Source organism: Peromyscus californicus, unplaced genomic scaffold, assembly GCF_007827085.1.
Source record: "Peromyscus californicus insignis strain IS unplaced genomic scaffold, ASM782708v3 Scaffold_5__1_contigs__length_169319896, whole genome shotgun sequence".
NCBI lineage: Eukaryota > Metazoa > Chordata > Mammalia > Rodentia > Cricetidae > Peromyscus > Peromyscus californicus.
The window spans coordinates 16,440,771-16,463,483 of NW_026294573.1; the positions used below are offsets into that span (position 1 = coordinate 16,440,771).

At 51.9% G+C, this 22,713-nt stretch overlaps 1 protein-coding gene across 2 annotated transcripts in view; it reads right to left on the reverse strand.

Annotated features, from left to right (window-relative positions):
* The window catches only part of Ece1 (endothelin converting enzyme 1), a 101,103-nt gene that overhangs the window by 37,071 nt on the left and 41,319 nt on the right, over positions 1-22,713 (reverse strand). Inside the window, exons 1-4 of one of the 2 annotated variants that reach the window (XM_052716045.1) lie at positions 15,063-15,170; positions 14,839-14,925; positions 7,212-7,353; positions 1,559-1,771 (exon numbers count right to left, since the gene is read on the reverse strand). In XM_052716045.1, coding sequence (XP_052572005.1) covers positions 1,559-1,771; positions 7,212-7,353; positions 14,839-14,925; positions 15,063-15,110 — 490 coding nt within the window. In that variant the 5' untranslated portion in view covers positions 15,111-15,170. Of the gene's footprint in view, positions 1-1,558; positions 1,772-7,211; positions 7,354-14,838; positions 14,926-15,062; positions 15,171-22,713 lie in introns of those variants that run through there. The other variant, XM_052716046.1, reaches the window with a different exon arrangement.

Genomic DNA, 22,713 nt, shown 5'->3' on the forward strand with positions numbered 1-22,713 from the left:
ATTTTTATTTTATATGCACTGGTGTTTTGCCCATATGTATGTCTGTGTGAGGATGTCAGATCCCCTGGAACTGGAGTTACAGACAGTTGTGAGCTGCCATGCGGGTGCTGGGAATTGAACTCAGGTCCTCTGAAAGAGCAGCCAGTGCTCTTAACCACTGAGCCACCTCCCCAGCCCATTTCCCAGGTCTTAATTGGTTGTTACTGCACAGGGCTGATCCTGACCATCAACTTGACCCCGAGGGGCAGAGCAACTAGAAAGTCATAGCCCAGGACTGGAGGCTACTCCCCGTGAACCCTGACAACTTAGTGGGAAAAGAAAGGGGTGAACTGAGATTCCTGCTAAGGAGCTGCTGGGGACTGTGGGGGAGAGGCTGGGTAGGTAGCCTAGCAACAGCCCTGGTCTGAGGCTGGGGGTGGGAAAGCAAGATAAGGTGTCCTTAACCCACTTGTCAGAAGGACATGGCTGCCTAAAAAAATCAGCTGTTAAATCAGAGTCATTTCCTATCTCCTGAGATGACTTTCGTCGCTTAGAGAGGATGTGTCCTCTTTTAAGTAGCTACTTCTGTGTCACCTACTCCTTAGACCATTGAAGAGCTTTAAAAAAACCTGACAGACTTGGTGTGGTGGCTTGCATCTGTAATCCCAGCACTGGGAGGTGAAGACAGGAAGACTGCTTCAAATCCAAGGCCAGTCTGGACTACACAGGAGCCCTCGCCTTGAAAGTCCAACCAACTGCCATGACACAGTTAAGTATTCATGAATCTGAGCTGCGTTCCTGATGGATGAATTAATAGATGTTTCACTATCTGGCCTTTTCCCAGCTTTGGGAGCCCCCTCCTCCCCCCTCCCTGAGAGGGCAGAGGGTAACAAGAGAGGGAGCTGGAAAGGGCCACGGACTCCACAGTCAAAAGGACTTTGAATAGTCAGCTGTCATTCAAGGCTGATCACCAGCAGCCCAAGTGACTTTACCTATGGAGTGACAAATCTGATACGCTGTTATCATACTTTCTTTCCTTTTTTTTTTTTTTTTTTTTGGACAGGGTCTGGTGAAGCCCAGGTTGACTTTAATTGAACTTTTGATATCTTCCTCCCGAGTACTGGGATTGCAGACATGTACTGATACTACCACACCAGGTTTCATGTGAGCTGGGGACTGAACCCATGACCTTGTGCATGCCAGGCAAGCACCTGACCAACTGAGCTATACGGCCCACCCACCCTCTGTGACACCACCACTGATCAGAACACACACTCTGATCCGGAGCATCTCGCCTCCATTCCTTTCACTCACAATTCTGCACACTCAGTTTCAAAGAGCTCAGAGCTAGTGCCAGCCAGGAGCTGAGCTGTGCCTTGAAAGCTTCGGCTAGGAGCTCTGTGGACCCGCTCAGTGCCAACAGCCTCACACAAGCTCTCCAGTGCTGCAAACTGTGGGTGCTACTGATCTCGGGTCACCGATGAAGAGACCGAAGCTCAGAATTAACTAGCTCACTCGGGCTCACGGAGTGAGGGAATCGCCCTCCTCAGTCCCTTTGTCGGTCCCCCCCGGTTCTTACCCAACAGATGCTTGATGATGGCTTGATTGTGTTCCCAGAGGTTGCTGAAGGTCCCCCAGCGTGAATGTCCATCGGGCACAGGGTTGGCCTTGATCCAGCCCCCACAGGCATAGCTGAAGAAGTCCTGGCAGGGGTCTACCGTGGGGTCCATGGAGTTAAGGATGGAGCTGGTCACTGAGACGCAGGCCTCACTCAGACATACCGGAGGCGTTCCTGAGGGTCAAGGACAAGAGATCAATGAAAGGTGAGCAGTGCAGGTGGCCTGGAGCCCAGGGGCCCAGGGACCCAGGGGCCACAAGCCCCACCTGACCTAGCTGGGTGGTTACTAGATCTCACATGAGAGAGGAACTCAGCAGATTTAGAGTCTCTTGGCACTTAGAATAAAACCTCTGTTAGCTGCGCAGTTCCTTCCGTGGTTTCAAAGAGCTCGCAGCTAAGCCGATTTTCTCTTAGTGATCCTTCCTCCATGAAGACTTCTGATCCTGTTGCCAACAAATTCATTTTCTCATCCACACTTTTGTCTTTTCAATACAATTAACAATGAATGTCTTCTAGGCTCTGTGTGTGTGTGTGTGTGTGTGTGTGTGTGTGTGAGAGAGAGAGAGAGAGACAAAGAGAGAATATTATACAATGTGCATAGCCTACAATGTGCATAGCCTACAATGTGCATAGCCTACAATGTGCATAGCCTACAATGTGCATAGCCATATGCATATGTGTGTTCATACACCATACATATGCACACATATATGTATACACAAATGCGCGCACGCGCACTTGCGCGTGCGCACACACACACACACACACACACACACACACACACACACACACACACAAACATACACACACAATTAGGGCAAAGAATGAAGCTCAGTTAGTAAAACTCTGGGTTCAGTCCCAAGTACCACAGAAAACAGAGCATGGTGGCACAGGACTGTAATCCTAACATTTGGGAGGTAGAGGCAGGAGGATCAGAAGTTCAAAGTAATCCTCAGCTACAAAGAGCTGCAGGAAGCCAGCCTGAGGCACATGAGACCCTATCTCAAAACAAAGATAAAACACAATTATTGTGCTATTGGCATCTGAGCTGAAAAGAATCTCCAAGTGCTGGGAATGGAGCCAGGGCCTTCCTAGCACATGCTAGGCAAGTGCTCTACCCCTGAGTCACAGTCCACAGGGAGCCTTTCTGTGGCAGGGGGACAGTGTCACTAACAGTAACACTCAGATCATTGGAATCCAAGTGGCACATCCCAGTTCCCGGCCACGGGGAAGGCCAGAACTTCATGAGGGGAAAGGGAAGGTGTGTGTGTTTGAAAAGGGCTATTCACTATTATGGCATAACTTCGTATCGGGAAAATAATACCTATTGTTTTTACTCAGCAAACTGCAGGAAGTCTAGCCTGACAAAATCTTGGCCGGAAATGCCCAGAAGACAGAGAGTGGGGGGACTTGGGTTTGAAAACAACACGAGAAGTCAAGTGGTGGTGCCACACCACTTAATCCCAGAACTCAGGAGGCAGAGGCAGGCGGATCTCTGAGTTTGGGCCAGCCTGGTCTACAGAGAAAGTTTTAGGACAGAAAAGGGCTACATAGAAGAGCCAAGGCTATAGAGAAACTGTCTTGAAAAACGGAAACAACAACAAAAAATCCCTGGCCCATCAGGAACTTAATGTCTATGTGACTGACTAATGAATGGTTGGGGGTCCCTATCTGATCAACTGATATTCGGGGCCCTCTCATCTAAGCTCCCTGTTCCTTGGAAACCTTCCCAGGCCCTCTTGTGTTGTGCTCCTTCCTGCCTCGGGCATCTGCGGTCCTATCATGGACTGTGCTGTGTCACAGCCATATCCCTGTCCACCTCCCTACAAGGCTGTGAACTAGTTTTCACACATCCTTTGCCAGCCCTGTGCTTGGCATCCATTGCTTTTCAATGAATGTTTGTGGAATGAATAAACGACCTACTGAATGAAAGTGTTTTAAGACCTGGTCCCCTGCTGGAGAGGTGGCAAATATTCCTTTCTTTTGGGACACACACAATCAGCTGATAAGGCAGAAACCAGCTTAGATGTAATTTACTCATCTGACAATACCTGGCCTCTGTGCCATCCAAGATGCTTTAATTCTTTAAAAACACGTAATTAGGGGCTGGAGAGATGGCTCAGAGGTTAAGAGCACTGACTGTTCTTCCAGAGGACCCGAGTTCAATTCCCAGCAACCACATGGTGGCTCACAACCATCTGTAATGAGATCTGGCACCTTGTTCTGTATACATAATAAATAAATAAATCTTAAAAAAAAAACAACAACACGTAATTAGGGGCTGGAGTGATGGCTCAGTGGTTAAGAGCACCAACTGCTCTACCAGAGGACCCGGGTTCAATTCCCAGCACCTACATGGCAGCTAACAACTGTCTGTAACTCTAAGATCTGACACCCTCACACAGACATACATGCATACACCAATGCACATAAAATAAAGATGAATAAATTAAAAAAAACCACGTAATTATTGTGTGAGTATGTGCGTAAGTATACTGGTGAGTGTGTGTAAGTGTATTATGAGATTGTGTGCCACAGCATGAGTATGGAGGTCAGAGGACAGTTTACGGAAGTTAGTTCTCTCCTTCCACCATGGAGGTTCTGAGGATTGAACTCAGGTCATCAGGCTGGACGGGAAGTACCTTTTGCCACTTAGCCATCTATCTGGCCCCCAAGATGCTTAATACACTTCACAGAACAGGGCTAGGGAAATAGGTTAGTCAGTAACCCCAGAACCCACAAACAAATGCCAGGAGTGATGGCATCCTTGTAATCCCAGGGCCAGGGAGGTGGAGACAGAAGGATCCACGGGCTTGTTGGCAAGCTGGGCGAGCATAATAGGTGAGCTCCAGGTCAGTGAGAGTCACTATCATGATGGAGGTGAATGGCATTCCTAAGGATGATATCCAAGGGCTGTCATCTGGCATATTCACACACACACACACACACACACACACACACACACACACACACACACACACCAAAAACAAAAACCTCCCGATAGAGAGATGGCTCAGTGGTTAAGAGTACCGGCTGTTCTTCCAAAGGACCTGGGTTCAATTCCCAGCACCTGCATGGCAGCTCATAGCTGTCTGTAACTCTAGACCATAAGAGTTCCAGTATTCTCTTCTGACCTCTGGAGGTACCAAGCATGCATGAGGTGCACAAACACACAGGCAAAATGCTCAGACAGATAAATAAAATAAATAAATCTTAAAAAGTATTTTAAAAAAAAGTTCCTGGAAGAACCTTGTGTTGGTTTTGCTGCTGTTTGGAAAGCGGATGCAAGTCTCTGAAGGAGGCTTCCAAAGCAGGGAGGTGGGTCAGAATGTTCTCAGGGGCCCAGACACTGCTTAGGGGTGGGGCCTCCAGAACTGTCTGAGGAGCTGCTCTGCCTGGCCTAGTGTTTGCTCAGATGGGCCAAAGTCTGGGCCTGTGGATGCATAATGAGGTTCTGCCAAGCCCCAAGGCGGCGGCTGCTTTCTCAGGTGGTGCATGGATTTCCTGATCCTGAGCCCAGCTCCACCCTAAGGCAAGAGGGCCATTCGTCTCCCAGGTCCAGGCTTGGAGGCAGAGAGAGGACCGGGGCAGAAGCAGCCGCTGGAATCCTCCCCGGAGTGCCACCTGGAAGCACCAACGGCTGTTTGAGGTCTGGGGATCAAACTCAGGCTGGCTGGCTTGGAGCACTTTACCCACTGAGCCGTCTTGTCAGCCCCCACGTGCTCTTTATTTGGGATCTGTCCTTTGGGAGGGAGCACTCTCTAAGTCCTGAAGAAGCATGCTGGGGTTCCTAAGGGGAGGCCCAGAGCGGCATACTTGCTGGGGTCCAGCCTGCTCTCCATTTCTGGGCCAAGAGTGGGCAGACAGTGCTGGGGTGACCCTGCCTGGCAGGATGTTCTGAACTGAAGCTGAGTCAGGATGGGGTAGCTGCAGAAAGAGAATGCTCTATTTTGCACACACTCATACATACACCTCCATAGTCTCTCTCTCTCTCTCTCTCTCTCTCTCTCTCTCTCTCTCTCTCTCTCTCTCTCTCTCACACACACACACACACACACACACACACACACACACACACACACACGCACACGCACACACATGTATATGCTTGGTAGAGAAAGGCTGCTCCCAGTTCCATTCTCCTTTACACGTCTTTCTTCATTTGGTCATTCATTTATTCAGCTTCCACATACTCACGGCACACAGGCGCCAGGCACATTTAGAAAAATAACTCTGTAAGTCATTAGTTAGTCACTTAAATAATCAAACAATTATTTCTTAAGCACCTTGTAGATACTTAGGCTAGTCACAGAGTAAGCACTCATGAAATGTTTGTGGAATGGATGAATGACTATGTCCCACACAGGGGGGCAGATGAATGACACCCCAGCCCTCGATTTAAGAACACCCTCCCCATTCCAGGATGGCCGCCCTCAAGCAACTTCAGAGTGGAGGAAGGCTCAACATAGCCACTGTGATGGGGTGAGTGACAGTTGGTGGGAGGGACCCCAAGCAAAGCCCTCCTTTGGTTTCTCTGACTGACAGAACAAGTAGACAGTTGGGGGCAGGAGACTGGGAGACCCTAGACTTGATTTTAATGTGGATCCATTCTTCCCGGATCCATCAGTGCTAACTCAGCAAGGAGTCAGCTGCCATATCCACTTGACTGACAGAGAGAACCAGACTCCAACCCTGACAGCAGATCAGGTCACTGTCAGGAGGGGCTGTCATATGACCATCCAGTGTGGAGGAGAGTCATGTGTGCACAGAGACTCACAAAGGCCCTGGGCATAAAGGACAGTCTTTCCAGGGTGCTGACGTGCCCTGGAGTACACTGTGATTACAAAGAGAGGTGGGGCCTCTGCTCTGGATTCCTCTGAAACCTGGAAACCTGTGAGCAAAGCCAGCCTCCCCACTTAATCCCCCTGCAGCCTTGGGGGAGCTGGTCTCAGCGCCTCCACCACGCCCCCAGGGCTCCAGGGAGGAAGAAGTAAGTTACACATTCGAGGAAAGGTCCACGGAAAGTGCCAAGCAAACGGAAGCCACGACTGTCGTTCTGCTGAGACTAGGGATGGCGGTCAGTCACGTCTTCACAGCGACAGAGCCAAAGCTAGCTGGAAAAGTCCTCAGGGACACCAAATACATATGTCATCAGAGCCATCCCTCAAACTGGGCACCCCCACCCCCATTTAGAGAAGAAACAAATGTAAGTTTTGGGAATGAAGTGGCTTGTTCAGCCATTGAGTTTCTGGGCCAGGGTGTGAACGCATGTCCTTTTCGTTGTGCGGCTTTGAGGCAGGGTCTAACATAGCCTAGAAAGGCTTCGAACTCACTAAGTGATCCAGGCTAGCCTTGACATCCTGATCCACCTGCCTCAGCCCTCCAGTGTATTGAGATTATAGGCGTGAGCCACTGCACCCAAATTTGTCCTTCTGACTTTAAAATCTTCATGTCACCCACTCCATCCACCTCTCTGCCTGCATCCGACCCCTAGGCATCTCTCTCCTTGGCTTTGGAGGCCAATCCCAGCTTGAACAAGGCCCCCCACCTTGCACAGAGTGACAGAGCAGAAGGGAGGATGGTTAAGCCTACCACAAATAACAAATGCACCTACTTGCCCGGTACTGGATGCCCAGGGCTGCCAGGCAGGCCACCAACCCTGCTGCCAGAAGTGCCACCAGCACTACCAGCCGCTTCTCCACCGAGGTCCGAGCCGCCCAGCACCTCTGGCCACTCCGGGGACTTCGGAAGTTCACCTGCAGGGAAGGAGGCAAGTCTGTGAGCTCAGGGCCCCACTTCCCCAAGAGGAAGGGGCTCGGCTGCAGGCCCAGACCCCGGGGAGGCATCAGGCTGCCCGTCTGTCTCAGGGGTGGTCCGGTTCCCACGGATTCTGCCCTAATCCAGGAACAGAACCACCACCCTGGCCAGTAGCTTAGATTTGCTCCCAGACATCAGAACTAGCAGCTCAGCCCAGGAGGGCTTGTGTTTTCTCTGACACCCGATACCGGTAGATGAAAAAAATCTACAGCTTTCCCATTTCTCCAGTAAGGAGCTCAAAAAAGAACAGGATGTTTGGACTTGAAGGCATTCAGAGGGCGGCCAGCTGGGCCCTCCTCAGAGCTCCTGCATCTACAGAGCCAGAGACGAGCATGACATGACCTCACAGGGCTCTTGCTTTCTGCAAGTGGGGACACATTCGGCTTGTTAAGCCTTTCTAATCCTATCAGGGGTGCCTAGTGGCCTCTCCTTTTTCACATGAAGAAACCGAGGTTCCCGGTCACTTGTCACATAGCTGAGTGGGTAGGTATGAGATTTGAAGCAGTGTTCGGAGATTCTAGAGCCCACCAACGGGCAAGAGACATGGGTCTTAGGAGATGGTAGGGAAGACAGAGAAGAAACAACTCCATTTGGGCAGATCTTCCAAGGGAGGAAAAATGTGCCAGGCCCCCACAGTCTGGCTAAACAGGAAAGGAGGCACAATGAGGGGAAATGGAGGGTGTGGCAGAGGACTTGAGGAGGACATGCTTGCCAACAGCACTCAGGACCCTCAGCTCACGCTCTTCTTCACACCCAAAGCCAGCACGGGGGTGGGGGTAGGGGTGGGGGACAGGGAGGTCTCTTCTGTTCCAAGAGGTACTTCCTGCAAAAGCCAGGAGGGGCACAGACAGGAAGAGTCCCCAGAAGGTGGGGCTCTTCAGTGACATCACCCTGTACAAACAGCTGGGCACCAACTCAAGGGGGAGAAATGGATTCCTTTGTTTTCAACTGCTAACAGTCAAGAGGGGAGGCAGATAATGAACAGATGGGTGGACATGGAAGGCTTCCTGGAGCAGTGATGTCTGAGTTAGGGACAGAGAAATGAAAGAGAGGACCGGGGCACAAGGCACAGCTTTGAGAAAGAACAGGAACTTCCTCCGAAGGGCTGGTGAGAGATGTCACTACACCGGCCCTTTGGGGTGGACAAGGCAGAGGAAGTAACTTGCAGGGAACCGGAGAGGAGCAACAGGAGTTCCTAAGAAGTCCCCAGCATCCCAGGGGACCTAGGGATGCCCGACTCTGTCTCACTGAGTCCTCACACAGCTGTGCAGGGATGGCCCCCAGAGCAGGTCAGAGCCCAGGAGGCATCCCACAACCGGCACATGAGATCTGAGATGGGTCACCTTAGGAAGGGCATCTTAGCCATCCTGGGGTACCCCCTGGGTGCTGAAAGAGAAAGAGGAACATGGGGACTTCTTATGGAAGAAAAACTGGGGTCTAAAACTGAAAAAGGGATACTGAGAACTGGGATACTCCGTGACTGTGTGTGCGGGACAAGAGGTGTGCACCCCATAGTGGTGGCCAGGTGGTAGTGGGGTGGCCAAGGGGTGGTGAGGGCTGCCTGAGGAGACCCTCTCAGCTTTCTTAAACAGGAAGAGGTAGAGGATTCTGACCAGGGCACTCTCACCTGTTCAGAGATAGCCTGGGACATGTGCTTCCGTGGACACTTTCGGCCATCAGTTATCTCCTTCAGGTTTACCTCAGGTTCCAGGACACAGAGAAGCCCCAAGGTCTTCAGTGTCCCTTCACCTGGCTTGTCCCAACCTTCCTCTTCCACCTTGTGGCCTCTCCTGCCCCATGGCCAAGGCTCAGCTAACAAAGCACAGAGGCGGGGAGAGCCCGGTCTAAGAGGCCTCCTCTGCCAACTCTGGGGAGCTGGTGGGACAGACTGTTGAGTTTGGGGGGGACAGCCGGGAAATGCCACCTCATCGGGACACCAAAGTGTTGTGGTGAAGGGAATGGGAGACAGCCAGGTGCAAAGACACCAAGGCGGTGAGGGAGAAGGAAGGAGGAGACAGCAGATTAAAAACACATGGAGAGCAACTTATAAATGTTTGAGAGCTGACATTTTTGCGCCTGGCACCATTTGTCTGTTTTGTGGATGGGTGGGGGAGCTCCCAAGCACGGTGGGGGGGCTCCCAAGCACGGGTAGTAGTGTGAGCTCCAGAGGAGACACACCTAGTGGGGACTCATGGGGCCGAAGCGGGAGGGCAAAACCAGAGGCGCCATCTCTCTAGATCATGCGGTCCCGTCCATGAGGTCCTGTCCATGAGGTGTCCCCCCACACCCCCAAAGAGAAGACAGGCAGGCTGGAGCATCATTGTTCCATGTCAAGCTAAGTGTTTAAACAGATGGCATCCACTGTGGATTAAATTAGAATTAAGTCAGAATTGAATTAAAAAGCCACAGTTCCAAGCAAGAACGGCAAACGGGGTTTGAAAATAGGATCATTAACTTTTGTCACGTTTATTGCTGGACTTTCAAGGCTGAGCCAAGCACTTCTAGGTTTCTGGACAAGCCTTGCCTCTGAGGGCAGAGGGAATTTGGAGCAGCTCCTAGGGGCGATCAACCGGAAGCTCTGGGCTGGGAGCAGGAGAGGCTGGGCAAATCGTGGTACGGTGGACAGGTCTGGGTGGTATTAGGGTACCGTGGTCCCTTTTCTCTGAGCCCCCAGTACACGTGCCCTGAAGTGGATCCCATGAGATGAGGAAGACAAGAAGGAAATATGTAAGTGTTTTCACACTTTCTTTTAGAAACTAGGACATGCCAATCATAGGAGACCACGCTGTGGCCACTTGGAAGGCAGGAGGATTAGTGGCAGGCAGCCCAATCCATTTTGGGAGAGGTGACTGGGGAGTGGCTGCTGGCCAGGTAACAGAGATGATCCCTCAAAGACAGCAGAGCGTTAAAGTCACTGTGGCCTCTCAGCCCACTGGCGGGCTTAGCATCCTTAAACATTGTGAGGTAGAGACAGAAAGAGAGCAGGAGAAAAAGGGATACCCTCCCAAGAGAGAAGGGGTGGGGGAAGACGACCAGGGAGAGGAAAGGGACTCCAGACGGCAGCAGAAAGGGAGAGACAGAGTGGGAGGGAGAGAGCGGAGGTGTCCAGCCCTGGTGTTCCCAGGGTTTGCAGAGCACAGCAACAAAGCCTATTATAAGCGGGGATAAATATTCGGTTACAGAAGTGAGTGCCTGTCTCACCTAGGCTTGTCTCAAGATCGAGTTCTACAGGTGAGGATGGGTGCCTGCCCCGGGGCCCAGGGGAAGAGCCAGCAATGCAGGGGTGGGAACCGGGCTGAGCCTGCTTTCAGAGTCTAAAGGCCCCCAGCAACCTGGCTTCAGAGAGCAGCAACAGGGGTTGTGTGCCAAAGCTCTGGCAGGGAGCCCACCGCTTCCAGCCCAGATGCCCAGCCGTATGACGGCTGGCAGGATGACCAGGCTCTCGTCTGTCTGAGACTCGGCCTTTCAGAGCAGGCGGACCATGACAGCTCAGCCTCATGGGGGGAGGGTGTGTGTGCCTCCGTGGGGGGGATCATTTTGGGGAAGTTCCTTCCAGTAAAGTTTCCATGAGGTAGACTTCTGGCTGAGGCCGCTAAGGTCAGCTCTGAGTAGAACTATGATGTCTTCCCAACTCTGCCCAAGTCCCACCTGCCACATGCTCCTCCACGCCTGACCTTGAAGATACTGGTGACAGCTTACTAGCCCCTCCTCTGGGAGTGGACTCCAGAAGAATCAACCTTTAAGAGGAATCAGTCTCAGGAAATGTGTGTCTTCCCAGAAGGAATAGGCAGCTCTCCAGCATGAGGGGAAAGAGATCAGCCAGGACCCCAGGGGTGTGCCAAGGCAGCCCCTGAGCCTGTCTCCCAACTCCAATACTAGGAAGCTGGGGTGAAGTCCCCAGGTATGACCATTTTAGATTCTGGACCCTGCTGGCCAAGAGTCTTACTCTGTAACTGGTAGACAGAGCTGAAGGTCCCTCCTGACAAGGGGCAAGTTGTCTGAGAGTCTTAAGTGGGTCTGTCCTTCAAATCACTCTCCTATGACAGCCCTATGCAGAGGGTGGTACATCATGGTTCTGAGATCTTTCCTTTGGCTTATTTTTTTTTTTTCCCAGAAGTAACTGGATGTTTTTCAAAGGTTTTGGTAGACAGCTGGGGACAGTCTCCTAAGCTGGCTGCAGGTGTAATCTTAATTATTTTCCTTCAAGCTACTGCAATCAGAGTGTGTGTGTGTGTGTGTGTGTGTGTGTGTGTGTGTGTGAGAGAGAGAGAGAGAGAGAGAGAGAGAGAGAGAGAGGGAGGGTACCAGGTAGCCGGCATTTACAAAGCAGTTTTGGAAGGAAAACCCTATTATACATAGGGCGTCACAAAGGTGTCAGGCACGGGAAGTTTCGGTGACAGCTAAACTCATTTTCAGAGCACCAGGCATAACATTTCTCTTTAAATCAATATTGCCTCATTTGAATCTTAGCTCTAAGAGGTGGGATGCTGACACTAATCCATCTTGTAAAGAAAGCTGTATGCGTGACGTGCTTTCGGGTCTTTAAAGCTCCTGACAGAGAGGCAGGGCTGCATGGCCTTAAACTTGTGCTTAGAGGGCTGGGGCATGGGGCTGAGCAAACGCTAAGCTCCGGGTTTGGTCCCCAGCACTGCATCCAACTGCGCATGCCTGTAATCCTAGCGCGAGGCCGAAGCAGGAGGATCAGATGTTCAAGGTCATCCTTGGCTGCACAGTAAGCTCATGGCTATCCTAAGCTACATGAGACCCTGTCTCAAAAAGCCAACAACAAAAACAAAAAGAAATAAAATATGAACATATGGGCCAGGTGTGGTGGTGTGATTAGGAGAAAAGTAGAGGATTTCAATTGAAGGCCCAGCTGAGATTCTACCTAAAAAAAAAGTGTGGCCAGGAGGTGGTGGCGCACGCCTTTAATCCCAGTACTCAGGAGGCAGAGGCAGGTGGATCTCTGTGAGTTCGAGGCCAGCCTGGGCTACAGAGTGAGTTCCAGGAAAGGCGCAAAGCTACACAGAGAAACCCTGTCTCAAAAAACAAAAGAAAAAAGTGTGTGTGTGTGTGTGTGTGTGTGTGTGTGTGTGTGTATGTGTGTGTGTGTGTGTATGTGTGTGTGTGTGTGTGTATGTGTGTGTGTGTGTATGTGTGTGTGCACATATGTAAAAGGGAGGGGCTGGCAGAGCTCAAGCTGGGGAGGCTCAAGAGGGCCTAAATTAGACAGTCTCCAAAATACATATGTACACATAGCTATATATGTACATACACATATGTACATACACAAACTCAAGTGTAGAATACTAGAACTCGTGATTTCTAAGTGGAAGCAGTTTGTTTTTAAAGTCTCCCTGTGTGCATGTGTGTGCTGTTAGGGAATCAAATCCAGGGCCTTACACATGATAGGGGAAGGGAGAGAGGAGGAGAGGAGGGGAAGGGAGAGGAGGGGAGGGAGAGGAGGGGGGGAGAGGAGGGGCGGGAGAAAACATGGGATGCATGGCTCTTGGCCTTTAGCAGGAGAGCACTGGCTAGCTTGTGTTTGCTCTGAGGAAGCCATGGAGGCTCCAAGCAAGACTTGCCGGGCACCTACAGAAACGCCCCCAAATTCTCAGCAACCTTCCTGCATGTTTCTGCAGGGGAATTAGGAAATATACCTACACAGGCAGCTAGCTTGCTTTGGGGACACCAAGACTGAGGTTCAACCCACACAACAAGGATGCCGCATACCCGCCCTGTGTCTCAGCTTCAGCACCTGTGATATGGCTCCTGTGTGGCTACCAGCCCTTACCTCATGGGTCACTAAACAGTCTTCCTAGCAGTGACACAGGCCACTTCATTTTCTCTCGCCCTACCTTATAGATGAGGGCTGAAAGAGACTCTGGGGCTTGCTCAGAGTCTCCAGTGGAGTCAGAATTCACAACCAGGCCCCTGGCTTGAGAGACAGACAGACAGACAGGCAGACTGATAGACAGACAGACAGACAGAGAGTTCTCTGTGCTCTGGGGGAATCTCACTCAGATGAATGTGCTGCTGGTATGAAAAGGCTGTATCTACCCAGGTGGACCGCTGCTATGACTGTATTATTTTCGTGTGAATTTGGAGAAGCTTTCATGTCGATACGTTTGGAACCTTCTGTGAAAAGTAAGACTGACAGAGACTGTGGATGAGAGACTGGATTTGTGAAGGGAACATGTGGCTTAGCCCACTATGAGGAGTCCACAGGGAAGAGGCCCCAGGCAGACTGGGTGTGACTGTCCTAAAGGGAGCTGTCAGCCCTCCCAGAGCCTCAGTTTCCTCTCATACAGGTAGAGGAAGTGACCCCTCCAGTTTAGAGAAGTCCTGAAGGTTGAGTGGATGCTGCAGGGAGGGGGCCAAACCCCAGTGAGGGGAGGCACTGGGGAGAAGGAGCTGGGAGTCTCCCCGGGCTTATGTCACTAACCAGAGGAGACCAACGGAGGCCTGGCAGGCTGAGGCTCCACTCCTTCTGCGAGATAAGTTTTGATTAGGTGTCCTTCACAAGGTACCCAAGACTCTTCTCTGTCCCTCCCTTGGCTCCACACAGCAGAAATCCTCTTGGTCCTGGCCCTCTCTGGGATGATTTCTCAAGAGCCGGATCACAGAACTGCCCCGGGTGTTCCTATTCAAAACTCAGCTTACCCACTCATGTCTAAACCGTAGAGGGCTTGGCCAGTAAGGTCTGCTGGGGGCAGAGCAGAGGAGAAAGCCCACGCAACAGCCCTCCTGCAAGGCATTGTCAAACCAGATGTAAGTCTGTGAAATTCCCACAGGGGCAGACCCTAGAAGGAAGGAACCAGGCTTCCGGAGAAGGCAGCAAAGGGCTAGGGTGGGGGTGGAAGGGTGGGGTGGGGGGGGCAGGCCATTCCTTCTCCCAGTTAATACAGGTAGTCAGAAAGGAGGGAGAGGAATAATGAGGTAATGCTTTCAGGAAGGCCAGACGGCCATGAAGAAGCTGAGATAGCTTTAGACTATCCGTGCTGGGCGCTGGGTCCGGGTAACTCCTCAGGCAAGTTCCCCAACACTGTGTCCCGTCCCGTCCCCCCGTCCCCCCGTCCCCGTCCCCCCCCCCCCCCCCCCCCCCCCCCCCGCCCAGCTATTCCGTGAAAAGTTCAGGGCAGGAAAGTGTTTCTCCATCTGAGTTGTGGCCTGGAGGATCTTGGTTAGGATGGAACTATAGAGGTGGGATGGTTGCTGGGAATTGAACTCAGGACCTCTGGAAGAGCAGTCGGTGCTCTTAACCACTGAGCCATCTCTCCAGCCCTATAGAGGTGGGATGGAAGCCAGCCTCAGAGTGTGCTTCTCAGCCCAGAGCTGCCGGGTGCACGACCCACCCACCTCCTTCCCCTCCGGGCTAAGTGGGGGCGGGGCACCGCCGAGCTAGCCAAGGTCAGAGTTCCTACCTGCAAGCCATTGGGGTACACGTCGCCCTCGGAGAGTGAGTCCACCAGGTCCTCTTCGTCCAGCGTGGCCCGCTTGTAGGATGACATCTGCAATGCCAAGTGCAGTACAGACTCCCTCAGCGTCTCCATAGCCAAATGGGGAAGCGGGCCCCGGCGCCCCGCCCCAGCCACCCGAGATCAGCCCACGGATTGATGACCCTCCCCGCGCGCCACACCCGCCTCACCCCCAGAGCGGACAGCGCGGCGGCCAGTGGTGGCCACACGCTCCGCATGCTGTGCCCCACGATGCCTAGTCCCGGTCCGATCCCCCTGGTGTCTCCACACGCTGGCTGCCGGGGGCGGGGCCCTCTGGAAGGTGGGCGTGGCCTGTTGGGCACATGTCCCTCCCTGGCCTTGGGCGAGAATTGGGATGGGGACCTCTTTCTTCCCATGCCCAGCCCCAAACCCTAGCTGGCAGGACAGCAGGGCCTCATGGAGGCTTCATTCATAATGGGATCCCCAGTGGCAGAGACCAAGAGACAAGGTCAGCAAAGCCTAGCCGGGTCAAGTCAGATTCTTTCGCCATCAGCCCTTAGGTGAAACAAGGGGTCTTCCACCTATCTAGAAAGGCTTGCGGGATGGGGTGGTGGGGTGGAGGTGGAGTCAGGAATCCCCCCACGTCTCAGTTCCTTTCTCCTCTAATTCGGGAGTTTTAAAGTCAGAGTTCTGAACGAAGTTCACACAATTCTAAGACAGTCCCCGGACACTATGAAAACTGCTGAGTGAATTTGGAGGTTTCAGCTTTCCAAAGTGCCATTCCTTTTCTTTTCTTTCTTTCTTTCTTTTTTTTCAGACTTTAAAAAAAAATGGGCTGGAGAGTTGACTCAGCAGTTAAGAACACTGACTGCTCTTCCAGAGGACCCAGTTCAATTCCCAGCACCCACACGGCAGCTCACAACTGTCTGGAACTCCAGTTCCAGGGGACCTGAGACCCTCACACAGACATACATTCAGGCAAAACACCAATGTACATAATATAAAAATGAATTATTTTTTTAAAAAAAATAATGTGTATGAAAGCTTGGCAGTGGTGGCACATACCTTTAATCCCAGCACTTGGGAGGCAGAGGCAGGAGGATCTCTGAGTTTAAGGCCAGCCCCATCTACAAAGTGAGTTCCAGGACAGCCAGGGTTACAAAGAGAAAGCCTGTCTCAAAAAACTAAAAAAAAAAAAAAAAGAGTATGAACGTTCTGTCTGTGTGAATGTATGTGTACCACACTCATGCCAGTGGAGGTCAGAACGGTGGATTGGGTCCCCTGTAACTGGAGTTATGGATAGTTGTAAGCCACCATGTGGGTGCTGGAAACTGAACCTAGGTCATCCAGAAGAGCGGCCAATGCTCTTAACCTCTGAGCCATCCCTCCAAAGCACCATCTCTGTTCCCTCCCAACTTGATTCTCACCGTGGGGCATATATGCAAGAGAACCAACCAGTGTGGAGGTGTGAGGTAGCTGTCCAAGGTAGGGGGAGGGGTCAGTGAGCAAGGTGGCTCCTGGGGGTTTCCAGGCTTTATGGGCCAGCAAGATGGCTCAGCCGGGTAAAGGTGCTTGCCTTCAAATCCAACAGCCCACTCAACTGCCAGAGTCAGCCAGTCATTATAAACGAAATTCTCATCACCCCACACTTGCTTCAAAGTCCCCTGTGCTCCCCAACCTTTTGCCAGGCTCGGGGCTACTGTCCCTGACCCTCCCCTTCAGCTACCACCCACCAAGGCTCCAGATCGCTCCTCTGGCTTTTGTTCAAATCTGCGGATACCTGGGTTGCTCCTTCTCAGCCAAGTCCTTCGTAACTGCTGCCCCCTCTCCGGAACATTCTTTCCTGGTTTTTGCTCCTCCCACAGCCAGCTCCAGTCTCAAATTAAATGCCACCTGCTCAAATGTCTAAAACACTTTAGGTAGCTCCCCACACTCTCTTACAGCAGCCTCTTACTTTCCTTATATTATTTCAGTCTGTTACATCTGTTTTGTTTTGGGAGACAGGGTCTTATTATGCAGCCTGGGCTAGCCTTGGACTCCTGAACCTTCTGCCTCCACCTCCCAAATGCTGGGGTTACAGGTGCGTACCACCAGAACTCAGTTAATATTTTGTTGCTGTTTTTATGGGCCTGTTACCTGGTGCTCTTCCCCGCCCCCCTCCCCGAACTTGGCCTACAGCAGCTGGGCTCTTGTGGGAGACTCCCCATCCCAGGCATGGAGTAGGTGCTCAATGACAGTTCTTAAGAGGAATGGTGGAGCAAGGGGTGTTGAGGGGTTAAAGTGCCTTCAGATTCTCCCAAAAGCCTCAGTGTCTCATGTACTGCCTGACACATCCTCAGGGCACAGGTCCTGTGGAAAGCAAGGTATGCGTGGAGGGGAACTATCTCTTTCTAAAGATTTGTTTATTTGGGGGCTGCAGAGATGGCTCAGTGGTTAAGAGCACTTGCTGCTCTTCCAGGAGATCCAGGTTCGGTTCCCAGTACCCACATGGCAGTCACAGCCATCTGATAACTCCAGTTCCAGAGGATCAGACGCCCTCTTCTGGCCTCAATAGGCACTGCATGCATGTGGTGCACTTACATTATGTACTTGTATGTAAGTGAAATGTTAAAAAAAAAAAACAAAAACACCTCTGTAACATGAAATGAAACTTTAGAAAAGATTTGTTGCTGGGCGTAGTGGTGCACACCTTTAATCTCAGCACTCAGAAGGCAGAGGCAGGTAGATCTTTGAATTCAAGGCCAGTTTGGTCTAAGAACTGAGTTCCAGGACAGCCAGGGCTACACAGTGAGACCCTGTCTCGAAAAAACATTTAAAAAACATAAAAAAAGATTTGCTTATGCATATTTTATGTATATGAGTGTTTTGCTTGCTTGTTTGTATGTATACCATATGTATAACTGGTGCCCATGGAGGCCAGAAGAGGGCATTGGGTCTCTGGAACTGGAATTACAGACAGGTGTGAGCTGCCGTGTAGGTGCTGGGAACCCAACCTGGGTCCTCTGCAAGAGCATCCAGTGCTCTTAACCACTGAGCCATCTCTGCAGCCCCACCTCAGGGGGCGGGAGGGTGAGGATAAACCAAAGTTTCATTCTTGAAACTCCTGCCCCTCTCTCACTGGGTGGAGGAGTTCCTATTACCTTACTCCAGGAGAGAAAGACACATAAGGGTTTTCAAACACAACAGATTTGGCTGCATTAAGTGACAGGTGGTAATCACTAGAGGAAAGGGCCCTGGAAAAAGGTTTGATTCCCCCCAGCACTTCCCCTGGGACCGAGGAGAGCCAGAGCAGATCCCGCTTCCTGTCCTGCCGGCCTGGTATCTCTTCCCTTTGGTGGGTTCCCTTGGCCCCTCTTATGCAGAATGAAACCCAAGCTAAGGAAAGTAGCTTGTGGGCAGGTTAAGCAATGGCTCCTCCCACTTCCAGTTCCTTTCAGAGAGCTCCCCTTCTGGGAAACCTCCTGACTACTGACAGCATCCATCCCTCGTGAGGTGTCCTCCCAGCACCCCCCGGGGTGCTGTCTCCTTAGAGCAGGCATCTCAGGATAGGCGTGGGCTGTTCTCTCACGGGCCCGGTCTGGGGCTACAGCCTCTAGATGTTTGAGCAAAGGTGCTTATGGGTGGGTGGACAGCCATGTCCCATTCATTCCAGCGCAGCTGTTAGCAGCTGGATGACATGGGCGGCTCCCATCCCTCTCAAGAGAAATAACAGTGCAAAAAAGCTGCTGATTTCTCAGCCCACAAAAGCCCCGCCTGAAGTGAAACTGTTCCTACCCTGGATGTGCTGAGCGGCTCACTCACCTCCTCTCAGTGGGGACCATGTTATGGGCTGAGTGGGTGACATCCATCCAGCCTCTCTCTGGACCTGCCAGGTACTCCACAGATGATGGGTCCCCACAGCCACCTGGCTAGCCCAGCAGCTGTGTCTTCCATTTATAGAGAGAGGAAGGGGAGGAGCCTACATCTACTGGGCGACACTTAAGATGTCTTAAGTGTCCTTCTGTCTCAGCCATTCACCCTCCTCAGGCAACATCCTATCTCTACTTAGCAAACAGATGAGTGAGGGCCAGGGAGCATTCACCCCTCCAGTGCCCTGGCTGCACTATGAGGTGCTGGGGTACAAGCTTTTTTACCTTCCTGCAAACCCACCCATACTGGCTTCATTAAGTTGTCTCCAAGGAGCCGGGCGGTGGCGGCACACACCTTTAATCCCAGCACTAAGGAAGGAGGCAGAGGCAGGCAGATCTCTGTGAGTTTGAGGCCAGCCTGGGCTACAGAGTGGGTTCCAGGAAAGGCTCCAAAGCTACACAGAGAAATCCTGTCTCAAAGAAAAAAAAAAGTTGTCCCCAAGGACGCCAGGTCACACAGCAAGTCAGTCAGTACCAGAGTCAGGTCACAAGCCTGAGCTCTGGACACCAGGGCCCATGTTCTTTGTGGAAGGCAGGACTACTTCGGGTGGGGACCTTACGGAGTCTGGATGCCCTGGGAAGACTAGGCCCTGGGCTGGTGGAATGACCAAGGCTTATTTTAATCGCCTCATTTGTGGTTATATGGGTACCACACCCTGCCCTCGAGCCTCAGGAAAGCAGAACTGCTGCTTTGTGGGGATCCCCCGCCCCAGAAATCTGGGCTGCATCTGGGCCTGGAACGCACAGGAATTGCTTGGCTGAGATCAAGAATGGTGAAGTGGGGAGGGCAGCTCCCTGTGGAATGTGGGTCCCGGGTCCCCGATGCCCACTGTACCGGGAAAGTGAGGAGAAGCAGATGAGAACGGTACCCGATCTGGAAACCTGCCCTGTCGCGGGTCTGGGATGAGCACAAATGAGACACAAAGACACTCACATGTTTCTAATGACAAAGGCCCGTGGCCTGGTGGTGCCCAGGAACCCCATGGGTCCCAACAGCTTTAGTCACTCAGATGGCTCTTGTGGTTGGGTTGCCCAAGGCAGGGAGCTTCAGGGAATCTTGGAGCGTGTCAGAAGAGACAGAGTGGCGTTTTGCGCCTGGGCTGGCAGGCCACACCCTGAGCTGTTTTCACGTTCTGTTTCTACGTCTCCATTGCTTAGGGGGTCACCCCAGTGGCCAAGCGCCCATCAGCTGTCAACAGGCTGGGATCTGTGAGAAGCTACGTGCCATCCCGTACACACTCACTCGACAGGCATGAAGATGGGGCCGGGGAAAGCTCTCACTTCACACCTCAGTCTGCCACTTCCCCGGGCACAGCAGCTGCCTGTGTTGTTCAGATTGTTATCACACAGTGTGTGCATGCTCCCGCGGGCCAGAGGACGACCTCGAGTCCTGTCCCACAGGCACGGGCTGGCTGCCTTTTTTTTTTGAGACAGGGTCTCTCACTTGGCTATAACTCACTGAATAGGCTAGACTGGCTGGCTGGAGAGCCCCCTGGATTCTTCTGTTTCCACCTCCCCAGCTCTGGGATTACAAACCCGTCTCCACATTTGGCTTTTTTTTTTTAATATATAATTTATTTCTATTTTACATTCATTGGTGTATATGTATGAGGTTGGAGTTACAGATAGTTGTGGGTCCTTTGCAAAAGCAGCCAGTGCTCTTTATTTATTTATTTATTTATTTATTTATTTATTTATTTATTTATTTATTTTTATTTATTATGTATACAATGTTCTGCCTGCATGTGTCCCTGCAGGCCAGAAGAGGGCACCAGATCTCATTACAGATGGTTGGAAGCCACCATGTGGTTGCTGAGAATTGAACTCAGGACCTCTGGAAGAGCAGTCGGTGCTCCTAACCACTGAGCCATCTCTCCAGCCCCCATACTTGGCTTTTAACGTGGGCTCTGAGGATTGAATGTAGGTCCTCCTGCTTGGACAGCAAGCACCCTACTGACTGACCTCTCCCCCAGCTACTGTCGCTACTTCTGAAACAAGGTTCTTAAACTGTCAGCTGATCCCCACAGTGAAACACAGGGCTGGGATGGAGTGGGTGGAGTGCTGGCTTAGCATGAAGGCCTGGGCCCAACCACAGACTGGGTATGGTGGCACACACCTGTAATCCCAGGATGGAGTGCTGGCTTAGCATGAAGGCCTGGGCCCAACCACACACTGGGTATGGTGGCACACACCTGTAATCCCAGGATGGAGTGCTGGCTTAGCATGAAGGCCTGGGTCCAACCACAGACTGGGTATGGTGGCATACACCTGTAATCCCAGGATTTAGGAGGTAGGGCAGGAAGATCAGGAGTTCAAGGCTATTCTTGACTATATAGTAAATCCAAGGCCACCCTGGAAGACAAGAGACCCTGCCCCACATACACACAGAAAGAGGTGGGGGGGGGAGGGAGGGAGAGATTCGAGAAAGAGGAGGGAGGAAGGGAGGGAGGGGGTGAGGGAGGGAAAGAGAGAAAAAGAGAGAGAGGAAAGGAGGGAGGGAGAGAGAAAGAGAGAGGGAGGGAAAGGAAGGAAGAGAGAAATGTCAATATCAGAATGGGGGTAGAAGGCCAGGCTGGCCTCGAACTCGTGATCCTCCTGCCTCCACCTCCTTCAGCAAATCCTACCATCGTGTGCCACCACAACCAGCAAGACTCTGTCTTAAATAGAACAATAAATAAACGTAACTGGCCAAGGCTAGCACTATAGCTCAGTGGTAGCTAACCTGCTCGCATGCCCAAGGCCTTGAGTTTCAGCCCAAGTACTAACTAACAACAACAACAACAACAATAACAATAATAATAACTGGCCACCCCGCCCCAAGTTGCTGACTCTTGACAAGGCTCTTTCATGGCCTTATCTTATTCATGTCTCTGATCATCTTGTGGAACCAGTCCTGAGACACCTATTTCACAGGTTTGGAAACTGAGGCCTGTCAGTGAACACAACTAAGACTTGATTCCAGAGTTTCTCCATCTTCCCTCAGCCCCCCCCCCCCACCTTTTCTTGTTGCTCCCCCACTACCCACAGGGCCTAGCTCTTAGGCAGGGCTCTTTGGAGGCCACAGGCCACTCCATCTGAGCTGTGGGAATAGAGGGCTAGAACTTGGGAGGTGGGGGAAAGAGACTTGGCTTTGGGTCACCCAAGGTTCTGATGGCACTGGCCTAGCAGGGAAACGGGATATTGGGCAAGAGGTAGGAGGTGCAGGAGGCCTAAAGCCGAGCTTTAGGGAACCACCGGAGGTTAGACTATACAGGGGAGGTCAGGTTGCTGGCTGCTTCCTCTGAGCCACGTGGCAGGGAGTGGGTCACTATGGCCTGTGTGCAGTATAATGGGGACTCTACATACGGCCACGTATGTAGACCTGTGTTGGCTCGTGTATCTAGACCCCGAGGAGCGCAGCTGCCGGTTGCTTTGGTGCCTATGGTAAAAGTGACCCATGCCTGGCTGGCTACCTCCGCTTCTTCCCTAGTGTACGGATGACCCAGTGTACTCCTTTCCCCCTACCAGGTAACCCCAAGAGTCACCTCTGGCTTCCACTCACAGCCTCAGAGGCTCAGCTCCCCCAGGAAGCCTTCCCTCATTAGCTTCCTAGTCCCTGGACCTCCCTGTGTTTCATCTCCCACTGAACTCTGGGTAGAAAGATGTAAATTAACTGACAAGATCCAGCCTGTCTCCTGCTAACAGACTTCCTGGGGCTACAGAATGAAAACTGCCAGCTGTCACCTCCACCTTCTCTCCACCCCAGGATTGGACTCTTCGTATCTCTCTTGCTTCATCTTTCACACCCTCTCCCCATGCACACTGGAACCACAGCAGAACACAAGGTCGGGTCCCCTAACTCTCGGGTTTCCTGCTTCCAAGCCTTTGCATGCCCACGGCCCTCGGATTTCTTTACCAGTGAACTTCTCAGCTCAGCTATCTTCCTCCAGGCAGTCTTCCAGGACTTCACCAG